The following is a 25,017-nucleotide window of genomic DNA, read 5'->3' as shown; positions in this document are numbered from 1 at the left end:
ATCAGCTCAAAGTGTCTGAGAACTTTTTCTTCAGTGCTCACAAACACCAATCCACTCCCGTCTCCTTTCCAAGGTGGCATGTGAGTAGAGGGAAAGCCATCTGTGTTGCCAGATTCTCCCCGCCCCTTCCCTCCACCCACCATCTTCATCCTACTTAGCCTGTGCCCTGAATCTCAGCCGACCTTCCAACTGGTCCCTGAAGTAGGATGATACCGCTACACCCTCCTATAGGGTTACAGATCACTCTGCCAGTGGCTCTAGAGATAGCCTGTTGGCGCTATACTCTCAACTCTGTGCCTCATTTCCCTTCAAGCAGCAGGTGGAAACTTCCAGAGTTCTCCAAATGTCACCCACATGGAAATGTGTGTGTAAACTTTCACTGGCCTCTCCCTCTGCTTACGTATGTCATTATACGGCCCACCCCTCAACTACGGTTCAAAGTTTAAGTAGACTTGTATTTCAGGATTTGTTTAAAGATAATCTCTAATTAGTTTATGGGGAAAACATGCCAATTCAGAGCGTATTACCTTAAGTTTTGATCATGTATATTTCTAGCACACAAAAAAGTTCTAGTATATAGTAGGTCCTCAATAAGTATCTGATGAGTCAGAGGATGAAGAGATCATGACTATACAATTAGCCAATAACGGCAGCAAAAAGGAGATCTAGAGAACCTGACTGATTCTTGAGAAATCTGTGGATATAGCAGTAGGTAAAGCCAACATTATCCCTGGACGTTGTATTTGACACTCATGTATTTAAGTTGGGTTTCTGTCACTTGGAACCAAGCAATTAATAAAAAAGCATAACCCCAATATAACTTACATTAATAAATTTCAAAATCTAGATTAAAGTCATGATTTGTAAGGAAAACGTAATTTACCAATACTGGTTTGTGAAGAGATAGAAAAACAAATTAGTTCAGTAACCATAGAAAAAATTAAATGGGCAAAAATCTCAAGACTTTGTGCAAGGGGCGTCTGGGTGGCTCAGTTGGTTAAGCATCCCACTTTGGCTCAAGTCATGATCTCACAGTTCCTGAGTTCGAGCCCCGCAGCAGTCTCTGTGCTGACAGCTCAGAACCTAGAGCCTGCTTTGGATTCTCCATCTTTCTCTGCCCCTGCCCCGCTCATGCTGTCTCTCAAACACAAACATTAAAAAAAAAAAAAAAAAAAAAAAAAAAAAAGACTTTGTGCAAGGCTTTTCCCCTTTGACTAAGCAAGTTTTAAAAAAATACCAAGGATAGGGGCACCTGGCTGACTCAGTCAGTACAGCATGCAACTCTTGATCTCGAGGTCATGAGTTCAAGTCCCACCATGGGTTTAGAGGTTACTTAAAAAAAAAAAAAAATCAAGGATAACTCTTTGAAACAGAAAAATACACTAGTTTCATCTTACTTGGAAACATTTCTATTATCCTAAGAATGAAAAATAACTTAATATTAGAAATCTTTGAATAAAATTCACTAAATGACACTAAAGATACTGATCCTCCAATATATGCAGAATAATCACTTAATAAAATTTTATACCTACTAGTTTAAATTTTAAGTAGAAAATCATAAAATAGAACTGAACAAAGGATATCTACTAGAAATTCATAGCATATATTATCCTTAATGGTGACACATTAAAAGTTTTTTCACTGAAGTCAGTAGCAAGACTATTACTTTCTAGACACTTCAGTATCCAACATTCTGTGCTAGATACTAGCTAAAGCAATCTTAAGAACAATTAAATAAAATATGAATATTGTATAGGAAATAATCTCATCAATTGGAAAAGATGGGATTCTTGTGGATTTTTTAAGTAAGAATGTTGACAAACTTTTAAAGGAGTTCTGCAGCATCATAATAAATTAGTATATAAAAACAAAATTGCTTTTGCCATGACAGCAATGAGCAATTATAAAACGTATTAGAAAAAAGGTCTATTTCACTATAGCAACAAAAATTAAACACCCAGAAATAAATCTGTCAAAAATGCATGTAAAGAAGTCTTATTAAACCAAGTCCACAAAAGATCTAGTTTAATGAATTCATACTGTTCTTGAAGAGAAATACTATTGTAAATCTCTCCAAATCCTATTAATTTAGCACAAAAACATAACTTCAAGATATGCTCACCAACAGTCAAGACATTTTTGGGAAAAGCATTACGAAGATGTTAACCCCAACAAAACTGAAAATACATCAGCAAACTAGAAACAATGTATTATTTATTGTTACTAGAAGCAATTTATTATTTATTTGGGATATCAAATATCTCAAAGAATTTAGCACATAATAAAACAGCATTTCCAATCAGTGAGAAGAGTGGAATTCATTAATGGTTTTTGAATTTTTGAATAAAAGTAGCTCTATATCTTACTCTTCCAAAAATCAAGTCTCAATGAAGAACTGATGGGATGCACACATGATAAATGTCTTAGAATAAAGAATATGTTTTATATTTTGAAATAAGTAATAAAAATTATCAACTTGTATATATAAATATAAAACATCTATTAAAAAAGACACCATAAGTAAACTTAAATACAAGTGATCAATGAGTAAACATTGGTAACAGACATAAAAGACTAATATCTACACCATATGAAAAACAACAACAAAAAAAACCCATGAGATAATGACAAATCATTCAACAAAAAAATGAGCCATGTTGCCAAAAGGCAAGTCACATAAGTTATATAAAAATGGTCTAAAATAAACATGAAAAGATGCCCATCCTTACTACTGTCAGAGTTTTGAATTAAAACAATAAAAAAAACAAGTTTTTACTCATTAAATAAAAAATTTAAAAATCTAATATCAAGTGTCCTAGGAAATGGATACTCCTCCATTGCTGCAAAGAAACTGCAAATTGATAACAGCCATTTTGGAAGCCAACTGAAGTATCTCTTGAAATATCCCTTTAAAACTGCCTGACTTGGGTCCAACAATTCAAAGCCTAAGCATATACTACAGAGAAATCCTTTTATGCACAGTGTAATACAGGATGATGTTCCTTTAGCATTGTTTTGTAATCAGGAAAAAACAAAACAAAACTCCCTTAAGTGTCCATTTTAGACTAAATAATTGTGGAACAATCTTTCTTTTTTTTTAAACAAAGTAAAGAAATTAGGTGTGATTATACTGAAATAAGCCAAGTAGAAAAGTTGTAGAATGATATGCATATATTTAGGTAAAAATTGAAACTATACACTTCATTTCCTGTGCTTATATATAGCATGTATATACATTCATGGAAAAAGGTCTAGGTAGAAAGTTAACAATTGGTGCTTAACAGGGAGGGTATTGGGATTGAAGGTGATTGTCAAAAATAGACTTTTCTCTGATGTATTTTACAAGTAAAATGCAGTCATATGCCACATTTGTAATATGAAATGTAAAGAAAAGCAGTATGCACAAACCAATACATTTTAAGAAAAAATATACACTCAAAATCATTCTCTGTATTTCTTTCTCCCTTCCTACTTGATGTGAACATACAGGAAAGATTCTGGAAGATTACCTGCCAAAATGATGTTAATACTATCTAAAGATACCTCTGATAGAAATGATACACTCAACTCCTATGTTCTCATTTGAAAGAGAGAAAAAAGTTCAGTTCAAGATTTATAAAAGCAATACAGTATCAACTTAAGCTCTTATTATTTTGTTTTTTAGTTACTTATAAAATTCACATGGTACATGGTTATATATTGACATTTTGCCATATCTTTAGAATATAGTATTTGGGGCAGAGGGAAATAGTTTTTAGACTTAAGTCATTATTAACATTTCAGTCACTAGTTTTATTAAGCTTATAAACAAAAATGCTTTGATATTTAAAGTTATCACTGATCATCTTGTGAGGACTATTCTTTCAAGAGATTATTCTGTAAAAACCTTTTCTAATGAGAATATTGGTATTCAAATACAACCAGCTGCATTTTATGAATACTACTGCTTTTGAATGTATAGACTAAAAATTGTTTTCAGAGAACTGTGCTTTTAGGAATTGCTTTATCTTTTTTAAGTAGATTAAACTTTACAAATATTACATTATCAATATGGCTTCCAATTCTTAAACAAATTGCCTGTAGTAATACAGTTTTTCACACCTCTACAAGGACAAAAAGAACACCAAAGCAGTCATATCACATTGTATCTCGAAGATCTACCATGTAAGTGGCAACTGTCCTCTGCTTTTTTCTGCTATTTGGGAAAGTATTTGCATTTGTGATAGCATAATCCCACTATTAAGTCCTCTATCAACTTCTCATACTGATGGGGCTTCAGTTAACGGATACGAAGACTGAAAAGTTCATTCACTCATTTGTGACCTTAGCTCCATCCTAAAAGACTTTTTTTGGTAGTAGGGAAAGCAGACACAAGTAGGAGGCAAAGCAGCTTTCATGATGACCTCCAGCACTTTTCAAGGAGGAGGAACTGCTTCTTGTTAATTCACGTTTCGCTCAAGTCTTAAATCATGAGAAGAAAACAATGATGAGAGAAACTTCCAGAGCTATCTGGTTTTGAAATGGTTAGGGGAGAAAAGTACATAGTCAGTAGTGTCTTCCCAAATAAAAAGGCCATCTTTAAGGAAAAAACATTTTTGAAGGATATCTTCAATGGAGCCCAGAATTTCCCTCCCCTATCTTAGGTATCTAATTCAACTGTCTCCTATAGCAATTTGCCTTGTGAAAGTGCCTCTCACCTTACTTATAAAAGAACAAGTTCCTTTAGAAAGGCTCTAACGGAGAGGGCACTGGGCAGCGTTAGAAAATCTGGATCTGTCACGGAGATCCCAAAATGACCTTAGCAGCTTCTTTTTCTGCATTACAGGTGGGCTGCACTAATGTCTGAGTCAATGATCTAACTAAGCTCTAAGAGTCAATGATCCATGTTTTCATCAAAGGCCACCAAGGAAGGAAACATGCCTTTTTCCTTCAAATCATAAAGGCACTTTTATACTATATTATATATCAGTTTATTTTCAATTCAGTACTTTTTTACATGAAATACCTAGCATCTCTTACATTATAGATATTTAAAAAATAGGAGCTGATGATGACAATTCAAAAAAGTCATATACAAGGTAACTGATGTGAAGAGACTTGGAAAATAAGTCATTGAGTAGATTCTATAAGTCTTTAAAACAAATGACAGGTAAAATTTTATTTCAAGATAATATTTAGCATTTAAAGTGAAGAATGACTGACTAGTTAGTAGCACTGGCATTTCTTTTCATATGAAACTTGGAAAATAAGGTATGACTTAAACGGAACCCATTTAATACAAAAGTCTTTGATTTATTTGGTAATTTAAATTTGTTTTTATAACAAAGCACTTTTTATATAATTTAAAATACACATGCTTTGATTGAAGAGTGACTGTAAATGGATCCAGTTTTCTTCCACTTGTGATGACAACTTTGTCAATTCTTCTAGAAGTACTGGTTCTGAAGGAAGCAATTTAAGATGTAACTGAAAGAAAAATATTGTAACATTTAAGAAAATTAAAATTTTGTTTATTCTAGATTTAACCTTCTTACCAAGGAACAGCAGAAGATACTATTCTATTTTTTCCTTAGATGCTGGTTTATTACCAATTTCCATTTCCCTCTCTTCTATCGAACTTTTATTATGAGTTCCTTTATGGTATTGTCTCTCCCTTAGTAGAACTGAAGCTGTCATCACTCTCCTCTACCTAAGGAAAGTCCTAATATGGATGCAGAAACAAGATCCTAGTTCTAACACTAACTCTGTATTTCTGTGCTTCTTTAAGGTTTCTCTTTTCATTGGAACCTACTGGTAATGAATGATTGAGGGCCCTTTGCTTTATCTTCTAAAGATTTATGTACATTTATATTCAGAAACTATACTTGATAATTTTGGAAAAAGATAGAGAAAAAATTTGTGGCATTCTATTTCTTTCATCCTATATTCTACCATCTAAATGTCTACTTTAAGTTGCACATAATTAGATCAAGTGTAAACTCATTTTAGATACAAATAGGAAAGATGAAGTATCATTATCTGTTAACACAAGTCAGCATCATCTACTTCCTTCAATACAAACATGCTACTGCAATAAACAGGAATTTTCCATTATGTTAGTCATAAAAACAACTGTTCTTGCCAAATTACTTGAAACTCCTTCAACCAGGATAGAAGTATTTTGATTTCAGCAGCAGAAAAAACAAAAGCAAACAAACAAAAAATCAACACAAAACCTAACGTTCTCTTTATGATCATAGAAAAACTGCCAAAATGTGATGACTTGAAAAAGTTAACATTTCAATATACTGAATCAAATGGAGGACACAGAAAAGTTAGGTGGATGAGTCAAAATTGTGCTAAGTAAAAGAAAAGACTACAAAGTTGTGCTGTCCAGCTGTCCAATAGTACACACAGCTATTTAACTTAAATTAATTAAATCTCTATAAAATAAGAAATCTGGTATCTTAGTTTCATTAGCCACATTTCAAGTGCTCAATAGCCAAAAGCTCCAAGTGGGTGCCATGCTGGACAATGCAGAATAAAACACTGTCATCCTTGCAGAAAATTCTATCAGACAGTACTACCCTAGAGGAAGGCAAGCTGAGAAGTACTGTCTTACATCAGACTTACCTTTAGAAACAATGCAAGATATGCCTGGGCTAACTCAAAATCACGCTTCCTGTCCAACATCATCCTGATCATTTTTAAGAAGCTCTGCATCACTTCTATAGACCCACCGCAGTCAGGAGACAAGCTGCGCAGCTCTGTTTCAATTCCTGATGGGCCTAATTCTTTCAGAAGGTTAAGAGCAGCTTCATCTGCATTAAGTTTTAAAAAGAATCTCATTACTACTTACAATCACTTCACTTAGGAAACTATAGCTTCATTTCATACCCAAGCTACATATATTTAAATTGCACAGGAAATTCTTCCTGTGGCTTTATTTTTTCCTGTTAAATCACAGAATGAACCCCAAATTAAGTAATAATTAGTACAAATGATGAGAGCAATCACTTTAGTACAATAAAAATACTAAAAACACTAAACTTTTTGTATCTTATTAAGTTTGTTTTTCCCTGCTGTTTAAGAAAATCTAATCAATACCTAGCAACAGACACTTCAAGATGGTCTTACAACAATCAGATGGTCACATATCAATCAAGACAAATCCAAATTATTAACAGTAGTTGCACTGAGAACAGGATGAGGTGGGGGAATTTATTTTTCTTTCCTTTTATTGTTACAAAAAACTTTAAAGTACCATATGATCATTATGAAACACTAACAATACAGAAATATATAAAAGGGGAAAGACTCTACACCTCATTCTTACCCATCCCAAATTGATACCTTTTCTCTAGATTTAAGGATTCTTGTTTCTTGTTGCTGTTTTCTTAAATGTTTGTTTATTTATTTTGATATATAGAGAGAACACGGGCAGGGGAGGGGCAGAGAAAGAGAGAATCTCAAGCAAGCTCTGTGCTGTCAGTGCAGAGCCAGGAATGGGGTTTGAACTCACATACCGTGAGATCACAACCTGAGCCGAAATCAAGAATTACATGCTTAACTGACTGAGCCCACCCAGGTGCCCAGCACTGATTTTTATATGCATCCTATGAATATATATTCTATATACTTACAACTATTTTTACAACAAGCATTTGATATTACAATGGCAATGGTTATGCTTTTAGCTTCTAGAAAGGGAATGACGCCAAAGACAAAAGTCTAATAAATTTTATTTTTTGTCTTCCAGTAGATACTAAATGATAGTATCTTCTTCCTTGTGCACCCCCATATAACAAGTTACTCCTTTTATGATTCTGCTATTCTTCAGTCATCTGCAATGGCCCATCAGTAGCATTATTTGACTTTTCACCAATGTGGATTCAAGTGATACTGGTATAAAAACAAAGCATTTGGATCCAAAAAACAAGAGGATAAATCAAACAGGAGAGTGACTGTCTGTTTATCGCTTATAGATCTTTTTTAAAATTATAGTTCTTACTGTTTATCACTATTAGCTACAAACTGTATCTTTCAAAATTTAAATCTAGTAGTACAATAAATAAATTTTAAAATTACTTTTTAATGGGAAAATTTAGGAAGATCTAAAAATCAAAGGAGACAAAAGTCTCTGCCATATTACAAACTGTATTTGTAAATAAAAACAAAAGCAAGAGACGGGGGGCGGGGAGCCTACTAATTTCCATACAGAAAGTACGAGAGGTTCTTAAAATATTGTAATATTGACATTCATCTGAGTTCAGTGTCACTTGTTAAAAATATAACGATACAAAAGCTAACATTATTTCATAAGAAAATCAAAATTTTGATCTTTTTTAAGTTTTTACTATGTTCTTTCAGCTACTGAAAAATCTGCTAATATTTCATTCAATTTCTCTTCACACAAAGTGTAATACGTTGATGACACTTGGTAAAAGATTTCACAATTTAACTTACATTTATTATTTACCAGTCCTTCTTCAAGTTTCAAGCAGAAATCTGATTTTTGAGCCAAAATTCCAAGATTCACCACTTTAGACTTAAAGAAAAACAAATGCACATTATTTCAAGAATGCAAATGAAACAAAAAAAATTATACCTTATAATTAAAAGCTATCATTAATGTACTTTGTAAAATAGGTCTTGACAGAGAACTACAAATGCACAACACAAAACACACCCCATATACTTAGAATGTTCCAATTTGGTTTTTACCTGATGGGGATCATTATTTTGTTCAGGTGCAGCATATCTGGGTACAAGGCCAGGAATTGTTGGAATAAAAAATGGTGCTGATTTGGGTACTTTGGGTGGTTCCTTTGGTTTATTCTTTTTCTGATTAAAAGAAAATCAGAAAGGGGAAAAGACTATGAAGTAATTATTGTGACAAAAGTTTCTAATGTATAATTCCAAACAATTTTAAAACAAAGTGCAAAAAGTAAAATAAAAGAACAAAACATTTTCAAATTTGAATGCCAAAATAAAATCCCAACCAACCAATATTATAGATATCTTTAAATTGGGTGTCTCAAGGCAGGCCTCCAGTACCTTTGCTGGTAAGGCAGAAGAAAAATGACACAGTTCATGAGAAGCTCTATGAACTCTCTTTTTCCTCCAACATGATTTATATGAATATTTAGGTGAAGAAATAACAATCAAATAATTCTGAACTTCTAAAACCTTTTTCGCAAAATGGGCTAGAAAGCAAAACTTACATAAACGCTCAACAGTTTCTCAAGTGTTTTTTTTTTTTCTCTCCAGAAGAAATGTGGAGCCAAAGGTAGACTTTGCCATTAGAAATAATTTGATAAAATTTTCTTGTGAAGAATATAGCCTGATTCTTCTAGTTTGTTAAAATTTCTACTGATTTTCCCTTACTTTGAGTCTTTAAGAAGCAAGAGAACAATAGTGCTCATTTACAAAATATTACAAGTGTTAGTAAAATTCTATCAGGAAAACCTCCACTGGAATTCCCACTGACAGAACTTAGTTTTGGTGACCACAGGCTACACATCACTACCTCAGGAGCATCTGATGAAAGGGTCTTTCTGTGGTAAACTGCCCAATAAAAGTCTCACAATTTTACCTTACATCATTCCTCCATTCCCTAGGAGCTCTGTGACCCTAGAGAGATTCGTTTTTTGAAAGAAAACCAAGGATACTTGTGGCCTTGTGGAGGCACAGCAAAAAAGAAAGTTACTACATGAAAACAGGACAAGGGAGTGCCAACTGTAGCATATGCACAGCCCTTCTTGGGGATGGTGGAGCCTCTAGTAAGAGTCACAGTTACCCTTGTAACTTGCTGTTCTTGAGTTGGAAGGGAGAGAGTCACTGAGCTGTAAATAAGAACAAAAATCCTTTTGCAATTGCTCCACAGGGAGCACTAGAAATAGTCTCATAAGGAAAACCAAAAGGAGAAAAGTTACCAATAAGACAAAATTCTAATTTCTTTCATTCAGTAAAAAAATAAAAATATTGGAGATGTTAGCATATTTCTACCATAAAGATTATTCACTTGGTTTCTAAAACAAAACTGTATCTAAGCAAGCAAAAGAGTAGTCCAAAACCTTAGTTCAATTAATTGGGCATTATTCTGACTGCACCCTTCACACTAACCTACTTGTCCTTTTTAATGCATTGCTTTTAAAGCTATTCCATAAAGTACTGCCTTTATAGCTGACACACTGGATAACATCATAGAGATTTTTCACAACTATGTTCCTACATAACATACCTTCTGTGAGGAAAACTAACACATGAAAACTCTTTTCTTACCCAAGATACACATGTCTTTTCTGGTGCTAAGTAATCAGTTACAAAAATACTTACCATACCTTGTCATAGTTATCTATGTAAGTGTTCTTACACTTTCTAATGCTCATAAGACATGTAAGACGTTCATAAACACTCACCCTTATTATCAGATGATAACCTTTGAAGTTTTCTACTCTAGTCTATTCCTTTTAATTATTTTTGCTACTCACAAATGGGGGCCAGAAAATATGCTTTGAAAAACACTAATTTATGCCATAATCATTCATTTTTCATATAAAATTATAAATTTCTCAAGGACAAAGGAGCTAGGTTTGTTGGTTTTTTTTTCACTGCTGTTGTCCTTGGGATATTATCCAGTACTTAGTTCATATTAATTTATGTGCCTGTACTTAACACAGCAAACTGTGAAGGTCTTCTTGGAGTTGACAGAGTAAGGTATAGAATGGCAAAGGGAAGCTGAAGCTTAATTAAAAGACCAGAGAAAGTCTTCTAGTACTCAAATGCCTAGCAACAGAAATATCACACATCATGATAGCAATTTTTTTTCTCATTTTAGAAGTTAAAAAAAGTATATTATTAGGTTAGATTTAAAACATCCAACTTCTAATGGCTCTGTAGTTGCAGGCTGTACTTCTGCTATATCAAAAGGTCTGCTCAGTGCTCTGAAAGTCAATTTCTTTTTTAAAAAAAATTTTTTTTTTCAACGTTTATTTATCTTTCGGACAGAGAGAGACAGAGCATGAACGGGGGAGGGGCAGAGAGAGAGGGAGACACAGAATCGGAAACAGGCTCCAGGCTCTGAGCCATCAGCCCAGAGCCCGACACGGGGCTCGAACTCACGGACCGCAAGATCGTGACCTGGCTGAAGTCGGACGCTTAACCGACTGCGCCACCCAGGCGCCCCTGAAAGTCAATTTCAATAGATAAAGAATCTTGTGATAATCACTGGATCCAACAGCATTCAACTAAATGGTATGCTCTACTACCTTAGGCATTAACTGCTCCTCCTGAAACCCTCCAAGTAGAAGAAGCTATCTCTACTAAAGAAAATGCTTCTGGAATGTGTCTTTAGGAACCAGTATTAAGTGTACTACAGCATTACCTTAATAACATCAAGATTAAGAAGGTTTTTCCACCGTGATTCAGGGAGGAGTGACAGAGTCACCAACTGCTCATTCAACTGTTCTGGGGAATCATACTCTATCATTTCATCACTTGGTTCTATGGTTTCTTCTGATAATTCCACATCTTAAAACAAAAAAATTTCAGGTGAAACATATTAATGCAGAATAAGATTTTTATCATATAAAAGCAACTTAATTTATTCCAAATCCATTTGTATTTCATAACATGCTTACTCAATATAGCCTTAAAAACTCTATTTACTTTTACTTCCTCATCTTGTCATATTATCTACAATTCCCATCACCAGAAACAAAACATTTCTCCACTGGTATACTATTAATATCTTATCAATACCACAAATTATATTTTTGCATTAATTCATGACATCTTTAAAAATATTTCCTATCAGTTGGAAAATACTTTGATTCAATGCATTAAACTTTGCCTTCAGTAGTAATATCCCCCATGTTAGGTTTATGAGATTACATTTCAAAAATTATTTTACTATGTTGTGATTACCTTGGGTTTGACAAGTACCAGGAAGCATCACTACTGAAGGAACATAATCTGTGGGAAGTGGGCGTAGTGAAACAACTGAATACAGTGAAACATTGGACCTGAGAAATAAAAATATAAACAATATTTTAAGACTTTTAAGTTTTTCCAGAAAAACTTCAATTACTGGTCATTAATAATCTCTGCAATCTTGAATTCAGCTTGGTTCCAATCACTTATAAGTAGAAAAAAAATCTCAGATAGTATTAATTTGAAAATGCCTTGATTCAGGTCATAAATGTCATCGATAGAGAGTTGTGCATAAACTTTATTTATTAATGGAATCTTTATTTTTTTACAGTTTTTATTTATTTGAGAGAGAGACAGAGAGAGAGCGAGAGAGAGAGCGAATGTGGGGGATGGGGTGGAGAGAGAGGGAGAGAAAGAGAATCCCAAACAGCCTCTGTGCTGATAGCACAGAGTGGTGCAGGGCTTGATCCCATAAACCATGAGATCACGATCTGAACTGAAATCAAGAGTCAGACACTCAACTGACTGAGCCACCCCATGGAGTCTTTATTTTAATATAGTACGAAAAGTATTTGAGAGATCAGTAATGAATACTTGCATAAGATAACATAACCTCCAAACATTTAAATTGTTTTGACAAATGGCAACCTTCATTTAGGGAAATCATTTTTTTTTTTTAAGAAAGTCTTTTTTTTTTTTTTTTAATTTGTTAACATTTATTTCTTTTGAGAGACAGAACATGAGTGGGAGAGGGGCAGAGAGAGAGAAAGGGAGACACAGAATCCAAAGCAGGCTCCAGGCTCCTAGCTGTCCGCACAGAGCCCAACATAGGGCTTGAACTCACGGACCGTGAGATCACGACCTGAGCCGAAGCTGGACACTCAACCAATTGGGCCACCCAGGCACCTCCGTTTCGGGAAATCATAACTAAAGGAAAGATGGACTCAGTTAAGTCAGACAGCAAATATGCTGTAACAGTCATGGTCTTTACCTTCTGTAGAACGGTCCTCTAAAGTGATCATGGTTCTGCTACTTGACCCTGCACCATAGCCTTGGATAACTAATCCAAGATACCTCCCCCAAAGGGCTAATCAGATTCTCTTCCCCATACATTATAAATCTGGAATGTAATATAATAATTGGGACTATCAGGGGCACCTGGGTAGCTCAGTTGGTTAAGTGTCTGACTTCAGCTCATAGTCCGTGGGTTCAGGCCTCGCATAGGGCTCTGTGCTGACAGCTTGGACCCTGAAGCCTGCTTTGGATTCTGTGTCTCCTTCTCTCTCTGCCCCTCTGTCTCTCTCTCAAAAATAAATAATAAAAAATAATAATAATAATTGAGAGTATCAGGTTCTGAGTTATATTAAGCGTGACACTATATACTCCTGCTGAGGTCCAATAGGTATTCTACTATTTTCTTGTCTTGATTATTCAAGCTTCTTAGATTCCAGGAGATATTCCAATTTGCATGTTAAGGTGGCCAGAGTCTATTTCTACTATATATTGAATTTATTTTCATATCCTAAAAATCCAGTTATAAAATTTTATAATTAGAAAAGGGATCAATTTTTTTCTCTTCCTTAATAGTAAGAGTTAAAGGAATTATACAACTAAATTCAGGAAGCAGATAAAACTTTTCTAGACTCAGATGATGGACCTTTATTTTGAACTCTTACATGTTCATCATAATGGAGTTGAAAGATCATCATAAATACCATTTCATGGTTATAAAGAGTTATGTAACTAGAATGAATCTTAGAAAGCATTTTGCCCATACTTATGCCTTATTTTGCAGATAAAGTACGCTGAGTTGAGAAGTTGGCTAAAGTCATAAAGTGGTAATAGGGCTGTGGCAGGAAGGCCAGACCAGGCCTTTTAAATTTTAAAATTCACTTATCCTTTCTGCAAATAAAAACCAAATATAACTAAAAATCAGTCCTGTGGTTTAGAATACACACTGAAGCAAAGCTATCTAAATTATCAAGTAGATGTTAAATATACTCATGGTGAATTAACTGTTTATGTGAAATTTCCATTTTATAAATTAAAATAAAAACAAAAACAAAAACCTAAATGGCAATGTTAGCAACTATGATTTTCTGATAGTATCATCATCCTCTTCCCTACCCAGAACAGAAATGTATATAAGAACTTACCAAAGATAAATTCCAAGGTGGTCTACGTGGGAAGTAGCCAGAAAGTCTCCAGTAGGGGACATAGTAACATTGAGAGGAGCAGAGTCCAACAAAAAGCTGTCTATAAGGCTATAAAATGAATTAGAATGTTAAAGTATTTTAACAAATACCAAAAAAGGACATAACTCGCAAAATATATTTTTGCTAAAAGAACAAGGTATGAAAGATGAAGAAAATATTCATGTTTTATTTCTACAAATCAACACAAGAAAGCCATCACTAACAAAGAGCTTTGTCAAATACGTTAATATGTGAAAATAATCTCTCTTAATGAGAAAGACCTAGAACCCTAAATAGACCAATTAACTAGAGAAAAAGTTTCAACAACAGGGAAAATACTAGAGGAAATGCTCTCTTTTTCTGGAAAGCCACTTTGGTAGACTGACTTGGGGACAAATTCTGAAGACGTAACACATTTAAAATAAGTCTTATTACCAGTACTCTCCTGTATTTTTGTTATTTCAGTGAAATTTTAAAAAGGCTTAAGCAACGAAAGGAAATAATGAAATGGCTGTGAATAAGATTAAGAAATAGTAACGGAATAACTTTTGTGCAAGTCTACCTATTTTTCTAATAGGTAACTATGCTATATGTGAAACATGAAAATTCAGTCTACAGAGCATAACCACAAAGCCTTATAGAGCTTATGCAACCCAGTCTCACAACTTTAAAATGCTGGAGGAGTTGAAAAGTTGGGGAGGGAGAGGAAGCAATTACACACAGGTAGGAGACACAGAACAGGATCCTCAGAGAACAAAGTGACTGAGATGAGCCTTACAAATGAACAGGATTTCAATGGATGCTGTTGATAAAGCATTTCCTGGCTGAGAGAAATGGGGAGGTCAAAGTGAGGTCAAAATACAATTGGGTGTAAGTGAGAAGTGGTTTGATAAATTAGCAAGTGCATAAGCATAAGGCTGCGTACAGCACCTTGAATACCATACATCTGAGTTTGCTTTTTATCTTTTAATCAAAGGAAAAATCACTAAAGGCTTTTGAGCAGATATTGGTGTAATCTTCACTTTCATAACAAAATGTGCCATCAGAATGTAGAAGATATGTGAACAGGAAGTATATAGTGAGATTATGGTGGCAGTCATCTAACCAAGCAATAAAGAGCTGAACTAGAATGGTGGTGGCAGGAAGTGACACAAGGGGATCTAAGGAGCAGAAAGGTCTAACCCATTGGCATCTTGCAGTGGAGGCTTCTTACGCTGGCTGAGTGTGAACACTTTGTATGCTTTAAGAGAAGCATACTGGTTTTAATCATGGCTGTTTTAAATACTACTTTATTCACTAAAGCCATTACATTATCCATGAGAAGTCACAGCAAAATAACTGAAGTTTCAAATCCACATTAAATAAAACAAATTAAAAAATAATAGCAATTAACACTTTTTTAGCACTCCATGTTAGAAAGTACTCTGAGCACTTAAGTCTACTCAATTTAATCCTCACAACCCTCTAAGGCAGATCTGTCCTTACTATACAGATCAGAAAAATGAAGCCCAGTAAGATTTAAAAATGTGCTCAAGATAGAAAGCAACTGAGCCAAAGATTGTCACCCAAGAAGTCTGAACACTTAATCACTATCAACTCAGTAAAACCACTACTGAAACTAAAGATACGATAAACAGCTAGATAGCAATATAGAGACCCAGAGGATGCCTACACTGGTGATGCATGGAACATACTCTAAGCAGCTCAAATGTAAATGAAGACTCTCCAGTGGCGACATTGAGTGACTTTTTCATGATAAAATCTCTTTCTTAATTTGCTCAGAGTGATTGAAAATATAAAGTTTAAATAATGAATGCAAGATAGGAAAACAAAACTAAAATTAGGAGCAATGAAGACAAACACACAACGAAGTGTGCTCAGGACAATGACTGCTGTTTAATTCTTAGTTACGGGGGACAAGGATGAGTAATAACCTGTCTGATTTCTGTTTAAACCTACTTTGGAAGCTTACAAAAATGGCTGTTCTTCGATCAAGGGGACCTGGGAGAAAGGAAACGTTTGCTAAACACTTATTATATACCAGAGACAAATTATTTATGGTAATTCACTTAATGCCAACAACCCAGACGGAAACATTATCTCAGCACATACAGATGAAGATTAAACCTAAACACAACAATTTCAGATCTTACTATTTCTTCTTTCTTGATCAATACTTGCTCTTTAAAAGTTATACGAGGAGTGAAACTTCCTAACACATTTAGAATCTGTTAAAAAGAGAATCTAATGCTTGAGCAAATTTATGTTACTTGATACTATATTTTGTCGAATTCACTGTGCAACTTGACTTCCACAGCTGTTATGTGTGGGTGGACTGGCTCTCCATTATGTAAAAGCATCAAATTAAAGAAAGGTGGTTTCCACATACACAGTGTATTTTACACTGCCACCTTAGTTCATAAAGCATAAGTGTACAGGCTTAATCTCAGACCTAACTACCACACTGTCTTCTGCTAATCCCACAAAATGAAAAGCCCCAGGTAAATTATAATTTTTTTTGAGCAAACATTAACAAAACTTTAAGGGATCAGATTTTCAAGCACAGAGACTTGCATATACAGGTTAACAGTAGGTAATTTCTGATTATATTCTGAGCAAATGCAGACAGCATCTAACTGTTCAATCTCCAAAGGGACAGAATTACCTTACAAAAGGCTCTTAAAGAATAGAAACAAAAGGGATGGTTTTTGCCTCAGTGAGAAATGCAAAACAATGTTGTATTCCAACAATTTTCATGTAATGCTCCACAGAGAGCAGGGGTCAGAGGGTGAGAAAGAACAAAATGTAAAATTCTATTAACTATTTACTTTTATATTTTCCTCACCCCAAAGGGGCTCAATCTGAATTTCTAATAGATGAAAAACAACCAGAAATAAGTAGTAGATGCCAGATAATTTCAGAGAAAAAAATTTCAACTCTGCTTTCTGAGAATCCTATAAACACAAGGAAATTTAAACACAAGCACTTTAAAAACATTTTACAGAAAACAGTTCAGAACGTATGCCATTTGCTTTAGATAGGTACTGCAGATGGATACACATGTATGTTACCACGCCCAAAGGTTTGCTCATACTTTCACTTTTCAGACCGTAAGTCAATTCATTGTTTAAATATTTAACATGTTGTGTAAATGATGAAACTGCTTGTTGAGCAAAGAACTAGGAATATCCAAAAGTTACCTAGGGTTGTAAAATGAAATACTGATCCTCACTTCCTTATTATCTCTACAAAATCAATTCATCCCCAGAGCATGACGCAACTAAGCAAAGTTGATATCACAATTATTGGGAAATCTGTTTCTTTCTTCTGTGTTTATTACAGCAAAATGTCACTTACAAACTATGCAACCTTGGGTAAATGACTTCTCTCTGAGCCTCCATTTCCTCATTTGTAAAATGGGACTAATAACAGCAGTACCTACAGCTATTAGGATATGAAGGAAGATGGAAATACAAGCACATATGAAAGTCAGCTTAGCTGCAATCAGGCAGCAGCAGCTGTTTGACATTGCTTTTCAAGCTTTCTCATTCACTGTGCCTCATAGCTGAACCAAGTAAGTATTTATGGTTTTCTTTATTAAAATATACTTTGGTCCAATCAGGGTAGAAATTATTAGATTTTCTTTTAACAATCCTTACATGACTGACTCATTTCTTGCCCGTTTGTTTCTCCCAGCTTCCCTCTGTATTCACTTAATATGTCTCATGGTTCATCTAAAAATAAGGCATCAGAGTTGAAAACCGGTCAGATTTAAATCCATTCAACTTTTTACTGAAATAAGAAATTTAGCAAAAAGGGTAAACGTTGAGTCAAAGACTGGTAGCTTTGAATGCTGGTTTAAGAACCTAATTCTTACGTTCCAAACATATGTTTATCACTATTTATTTATTGTTTGTTTATTTTTGAGAGAGAGAGAGAGACAGAGCGTCAGTGAGGGAGGGGCAGAGCAAGAGGAAGACACACAATGCGAAGCAATCTCCAGGCTCTGAACCGTCAGCACAGAGCCCAAAGCGGGGCTCAAACTCACAAGCTCCGAGATCATGACCTGAGCCAAAGTCAGAAGCTTAACCGACTGAGCTGCCCAGGCACCCCGTGTTTACCCTTTTATTTTTTTAATTTATTTATTCTGAAAGTGAGAGAGAGAGTGGGGGAGGGGCAGAGAGAAAGGGAAAGAGAGGATCAAGAGGATCAAGAGGACAAGCAGGATCTGCATTGTCAGCGTGGAGCCTGATGTGGGGCTCGAACCCACAAACCGTGAGACCATGACCTGAGCTGAAATCAAGAGCCAGTTGCTTAACTGACTGAGCCACCCAGGTGCCCCTTACCACTTTTAAAAAATATTTTGCCAGTTTAGTACTATTCAACATTAACCCATCTCTCCCATCTAATGTGAACTGAAACTAAAAAGGTGTATACCTTGTACAACTTTCCTACTGTAAGGCAATTTAATTATATTGTTAATTTTTAGAAGATTGTGAAAGTCTGAAGAGCACAACCAATATTTCTAATGTAACCTTCAAAAAAGGAGTTTTTAAAAATTAAGGAAGTACAAACTTTAAGTGAACTTTTAAAAGCTACAAGACACAGCCAACAAATTAGATTTTGTTTGACTATATTTTGAGTGAAAGACAGACACACCTATAGAGAAGGTTCCTAGTTATTAAGCTGGACCCGTTAGACACTCTTGCTGTGCATGTTCCAAATCTGGTGTGTATGCTGGATGGACAGCTGTGCCTCATTCCTATACCAACCTTAAAGGGAAATGAGTCTATCAGGGTTTTTCCTTTCTAAAGGTCAAACTGCTTTCAGGTATAAACTTATCAATTCCTGAGAAAAGAGGAAGTACAATTGGACAGAGCTTAATTTAGGAATTTTTCAGAGGTTTAAAAAGTGCCATCTTCCTTCCCATTTTTCCCCACCTTATAGTATATTCCTGTTAAATAGATACTTCATTGTTTCCATCACTACTTTCATACTCTAAGCAATTCTGTTAAGTGATATGATTTTAAATTGTATCTATTCCTACATAATTTTTAATAACAAAGCTAGCTCCCTTGCTCTCACTCTGTAGGTCTCCAATGTTCAAATTATTTAACAGAAGTAGGTAAATTTTCAATTTAAGTGCTGTTTTTGTAACAAGTTTCTATCTACGAAACGAAACGGATTTCTGCATCTGCATGCTGCTGGGTTTTACCCAAATTCTAAGAAACACATTATCTAAAACAAGAATTATGTTAGACACAGAAAATACATAGTATATAAAAGTAAAGTTGGGTTTTGGACCTTTTAACTAAATACAACAAAAACAACAAGAAGACACTAAATAAGAGTTTCCAGTCCTAAAGTCTGAACTCTATTTTCGAGTATCAAAAAGGTCAAATGAGCTTTCCTAAAGTTTATTCAAACTCACTTTCTATGTCTCAATTTTGCCAAGTACAGAAAACCTAAGAGAGATTGCATTTTCCTCACTATTATCTTTTATGGCACTACTCCCTCCCAAAAAACAGGTTTTTGATCTAACAGTAAGGTTAGAAAAATCCCCAAAATATATTCACATTCAAAAGGCACACAAACCATTAACTATAGGTAAAAGTTACACGTAAAGACGATGACTGAGAAATCTTCTGACAGAGGTTAGGGGTTTAAAAATAAACTCACCACCCAGATGGAAGGTCCCAAGTTCTAACAGTGCAATCCATTGAAGCACTTATTAACCAACGACCATCAGGACTGAAAGCCTTCAAATTAAAAGAAAAACAAGAATACACATATAAAGCGTGTGTGCATTTATGTATATTTGTGCCTGTATATTTAACAGCTTAAAGAATGCAAGAAATGAAAACAAGATGCAGGCTTCATAAAAAAATAAGTCTGAGTAAAATTTAAACTGCTGCATTTTATAGAAAAAAATTCATTTCTTATATGCCACTGTTTGGATATAAGTAAGAATTAGGTTTTTACATGTATCATAAAAAGTTTTAAAACAGTATCATCCAATTTTCAATTTTTGCTACATAAACACCTACATTTATAGACAGTTAACAAATGACTACAAACATTTTCAGGATAAAACTGCTAGCTATTCTGAGAACATTCAATGAAATATTTTGTTAGCCTAATTTCAGTTATAAAGTTCTGTGAAAGAAACAAAACCTGTATTTCACTAAAGAATCTATATATTAGACTGCTTTCTTAGAGTCCAAAATGATTTTGAAAACAAGAATGCAAATGCCCTGGGGCGCCTGGGTGGCTCAGTCGGTTGGGCATCGGTTGGGTATCTGACTTCGGCTCAGGTCATGATCGTACAGATTATGTGTTTGAGCCCTGCATCGGGTTCTGTGCTGACAGCTCAGAGCCTGGAGGCTGCTTCAGATTCTGTGTCTCCGTCTCTTTCTGCTCCTCCCTTGCTCACACTGTGTCTCTCTCACAAATAAACAAACATTAAAAAAAAAAAAGGAATGCAAATTCCCTTAAAATATTAAAATTACTACACAAGAACTTCTATTCACTTGTTGCTTCAGTTAAAGATCCTTTTATAATGATGTTTTAATTCCAAAATGTAATTTAACACCACAGTAATTAGAATTGCAAAATAAAAGTAAATAATAAACTACTTATGCCACCTTAAAGAAGGTGTATCTTTTCTGTTGATATAAATGGATAAATAGCTCTCATTTCCCTGTAGCACATAAGTGTTGTGAGGCTTAGATCAGGCCATATATGAAAGACCCCCCCCACCAAAAAAAAAACTTTAATGTTTACAATGGTAGATTATTCATCCAGGAGTTTAAACACACCACAGGGACTATCACCATCCATATTAACAGATGATACTGGGATAAGTGGACTCCAATCTGTTCATTGGGTTGTAGTGATACAGCAGAAACTCAAACCTTAAGGTACAGTGAGTTTAATTTACAGAATCGTGTACATTAAGGACAGGGAAAATGACTCTGATAGGTAATCTGTGTTATATGCTCACAGATTTAACTGAACAGGAATAATTTATTGCTGATTAGGAGAAATTCCAGACATACAAGTTCAAAATAAGGTTTGAAAAGGAAAGAAAGAAAGGGCAAGCTGTCACCGACTGGTTTTAAAAATGCATCAAAAAATTTCATCAAAATCACTCCACTCCTGCCCTCATTTCTACAGATGATAACACAACAAATTATGTTGCCAATTTCCTATCTGCAGAACAACACAATTTCCTGGCTTTTTCCCCTATATTTTTAAGGGAATGGATAAACTGCTGATTTTTGGTACAAGAATGGATAAATAAATATAGATGTTAGAATTGCCACTAAATAACCCAGATTTTAATTTTTTCCTGTTTTCAAGTGAATCAAGATGTGAGTGATGAAAAATAACAATATATAAACTTAATATAGCCTCAATATATATTTTTCAAACTAGAGTACTTTTTGTATCTTATATCCCACTATAAAAACGTAATAGTAAGCCAAAACACATTTTTATTGATTAAACTCTTTTAGAGTTAAGAAATCTAAACTCTAGAAATAACACTAAGCTAGAATAAACCAGATACCAGATATTCAAGGTCCCCTGCTATTCATTTGTTATGCATTCAGAAAATAAGAAATGAATTCTCTCAACCTAGTTTAATACTAAATACTTATGTTTCAATAGATCATTTATTCTCCAAAGGATATTTTAGCCTTGTTTAGAGTTTAAGAGAAAAAGATGAACTCTGAGATTTATTTATACTTCAATCTGACGGCATTAACTTCTTTATATTCTAAATTTTCTTTAAAACTGTATTCTTTGAAAATTAATTTCCAAATTATTTTGAATATCTCATATGAAAACTTTAATTCTATTAAAGGGCAATAGTTTTAATATATTTTAACCTAAACAGAAACAGAAATTAGTCAAGTTTTAATTAAACATCAAAAGTTCGTTTTACCAGGTCATTTATTTGGCCGTGGTGTCCAGAAAACTCTCTGACAATCTTCCTAGTTTCAATATCCAGAACACTAATGGAGAAGTCATCCAAGGCAAGTCCCAGAATGCCACTAATAAGATAAACACACCAGTTTTAATAAACAAACCAACAAACCTTTCACATTAAAATCTCATAGTCATTTTAATTTTTTTTTAATAATCAAGCATACCTGTGGGGAAATTAAACAAAATTCTGTTCCTTTACATTAAATGTATAATTTTCCCACCTGATAAATTATGTACTTACATTATGACTTTTACCAAAAACATCAAAAATAAAATCCATAATCATTAAAGGAAAAACTTTACCTGTCTCTATGTAGCAGCATCGTATTCGGAGACGAATCAAGGCTCATAGAGTGTATTAAAATTTTGTTTTTAAAGTTCCAGAACTTGAGTAATCCTTCACTACCAGTTGTAATTGTCAACTGGTTTAAGCCATCCACTGCAACACCTCTAACAGATCCTTTATGAGCTTTAAAACATATGTTAAAAGGAAAAAGACATTAAGAAAATGGCACTGCCTCTCTAAACACTACACAGAGTGATTCCTTCATTTAAATTTCTAAGTTCCCTCTATTTAGCTCCCTTAAAATCTTAAAATTAATCTGGATTTCAGAAGATTATTATATTGCTGTAATTAAAACAATATCAATCCGGTTGATGCCAGAAAGCTTAAGATTTTCTGCTTAATGAAAGGGGAAGAAAAAGCAAATTTTAATTTGTATAATATCTACTTTCCTCTAATCTATCAATAACTTCATTCTATTTAAGTATTTCAACATGGTGTTTATAGTAGGTGTAATGGCAGTAACTGCTAGATAGGATTGACGATAACCCATCTACAACCTTACCAAAATGCTAGCACTCAAGAATTTAATAAATGCCAGAGACAGTTAGTTATTAGCCTTGTATATTATTATTCTTTTTAATAAAAAAAGGGAAAAAATTCATTACCTTGATCCTCGCCAAAACTTCCTCGATGAATACCAGACTGCATGTTATATACATCTACAGTTCCTGATGACAGACCAATTACAGCAAAGTTTCCACAAGAAGTTATATCTACTGCCTTTGGAAAAAAAAAAATTTAACACAAATTATACAAAAAATAACTAATATTTTTACTGTACTTTATGGTTTCCAAATGTCTTTTCACCTACTAATTACCTCATTAAAAAAAAAGAAGCATTCTAAATGAACTGCCTCATTAATTTTCGTAAAGATAATGTCACTGTACTTGGGTGTATAAGAAATAACTGCTTGATTCTATGTCCATTCTCTAAGAAGTATACAGAAATTATTATCCAAGAAAATAAAACATAACCAAAGTTAACTCAATTGAAATTTACAAAGTAAGAAGAATTGTATTTCAGCTGGCTTTCAATTTTAATTTATTCACAATACTATTAAAGTCAAAGTATTCCACCGCCTAATTTCTTTACCTTACCTTATGTAATTGCTTCTACAGCAGATATAAAACTGAAAACATATCATTAGGATGGTCATCATTATTATATTAAGCTTCAACTTTATTGTCTATAAAAAGAGGCTAACAACAGACAACATCATAGGATTGTTGCAAGAATAATATAAAATAATGCCTGTTAGGGGCACCTGAGTGGCTCTGTCAGTTAAGCATCTGACTCTTGATTTTGGCTCAGGTCATGATCTCATTATCGTGAGACTAAGCCCCATGTCAGGCTCCACACTGTGCATAGAGTCTGCTTAAGATTCTCTCTCTCTCCCCACCCCCATTCTGCCCCTCCTCCCCTCACGTGCGTGCATATGCACACATGCTTTCTCTCTCTCAAAAAAAAATAATGCATGTTAGGCACAGAGCCTAGAAGAAAGTAAGCACACAAAAAATGTTAGCTGTAATTATCGTTACCACTACTAGTACAACAGCTACTCAAAACTGTGCAGGTAAACTTAAGAGGCTTAAGATAAAATCTCTATGGTTTACAAAACAGTATAAAAGCTTAAAACTGGATTTTTGTACTATGGAGAATAGAGCATACATACTTTCAAAATGCCTTGTACAAAAGAGAATCAACTACGTAATTATACTTTCAATAAGTTAAAAACAGGTATTCACTAAAAAACAGAATAGATAAGTTCAGCAAGGTTACATGATAGATCAGTACACAAAAACTAATTATATTTCAACACGCTAGCAATAAACAATCCAAAACAAAATTAAGAAAGAACTCCATTTATAATAGCATTAAAAACAATAAGATACCAGAAAACCAAAGAAGTATGAGACTTGTACACAGAAAACCACAAAATACTGCTGACAGAAATTAAGGATCTAAATAAATGGAAAGACATCCCATGTTCATGGATCAGAAGTAATATTAATATGGTAACACTCCTCAAACTGATTTACGGTATCAACAAAACCCCTACCAAAATCCTAGCTGCTTTCTTTGCAGAAATTGACAAGCAGATCCTAAAATTCACATGGACATGCAAGAGATTAGAACAGCCAAAACAATCTTGAAAAACGAACTTGGAGGATTCAATTTTTCTGATTTTAAAACTTAACGCAAAGGTACCATAGTCAAGACAGTGTGGTTCTGGCACAAAGACAGACATATAAAACAATGGAATAGAACTGACAATCTGGAAATAAAGCCTCATATTCATGTCAAATTTATTTTTGGCAAGCACGCCAAGACTATTCAATGGGGGAAAGAACAGTTTTTGAATAATGATGCTGAGACAACTAGATATTCATGTAACAGAATGAACTTGGACCTCTACATACATCATACACATAAATTAACTCCGAAAGGATTATAGGCTTAAATGTAATAGCTAAAACTATGAAACTCCTTAGCACAAATCACAGGAGTAAATCTTCATGGCCCTGGGTTAGGCAACAATTTTCCAAAAACCATCAGCAAAAAAAAAA

At 34.2% G+C, this 25,017-nt stretch overlaps 1 protein-coding gene across 2 annotated transcripts in view; it reads right to left on the bottom strand.

Annotated features, from left to right (window-relative positions):
- Positions 1-2,200: 2,200 nt before the first annotated feature.
- Positions 2,201-25,017, bottom strand: part of WDR36 (WD repeat domain 36) — a 43,864-nt gene continuing 21,047 nt past the window's right edge. For both annotated transcript variants that reach the window (XM_023244671.2, XM_045034619.1), the window contains exons 13-23: positions 23,055-23,169; positions 22,407-22,572; positions 22,060-22,168; positions 19,791-19,870; positions 14,073-14,180; positions 11,911-12,008; positions 11,369-11,514; positions 8,707-8,826; positions 8,449-8,530; positions 6,616-6,803; positions 2,201-5,469 (exon numbers count right to left, since the gene is read on the bottom strand). In XM_023244671.2, the coding sequence (XP_023100439.2) occupies positions 5,320-5,469; positions 6,616-6,803; positions 8,449-8,530; positions 8,707-8,826; positions 11,369-11,514; positions 11,911-12,008; positions 14,073-14,180; positions 19,791-19,870; positions 22,060-22,168; positions 22,407-22,572; positions 23,055-23,169 (1,362 nt within the window). In that variant the 3' untranslated portion in view covers positions 2,201-5,319. The remainder of the gene's footprint in view (positions 5,470-6,615; positions 6,804-8,448; positions 8,531-8,706; positions 8,827-11,368; positions 11,515-11,910; positions 12,009-14,072; positions 14,181-19,790; positions 19,871-22,059; positions 22,169-22,406; positions 22,573-23,054; positions 23,170-25,017) is intronic.

This window comes from Felis catus, chromosome A1, assembly GCF_018350175.1.
Source record: "Felis catus isolate Fca126 chromosome A1, F.catus_Fca126_mat1.0, whole genome shotgun sequence".
NCBI lineage: Eukaryota > Metazoa > Chordata > Mammalia > Carnivora > Felidae > Felis > Felis catus.
This window is presented reverse-complemented; position numbering and strand designations above follow the sequence as displayed.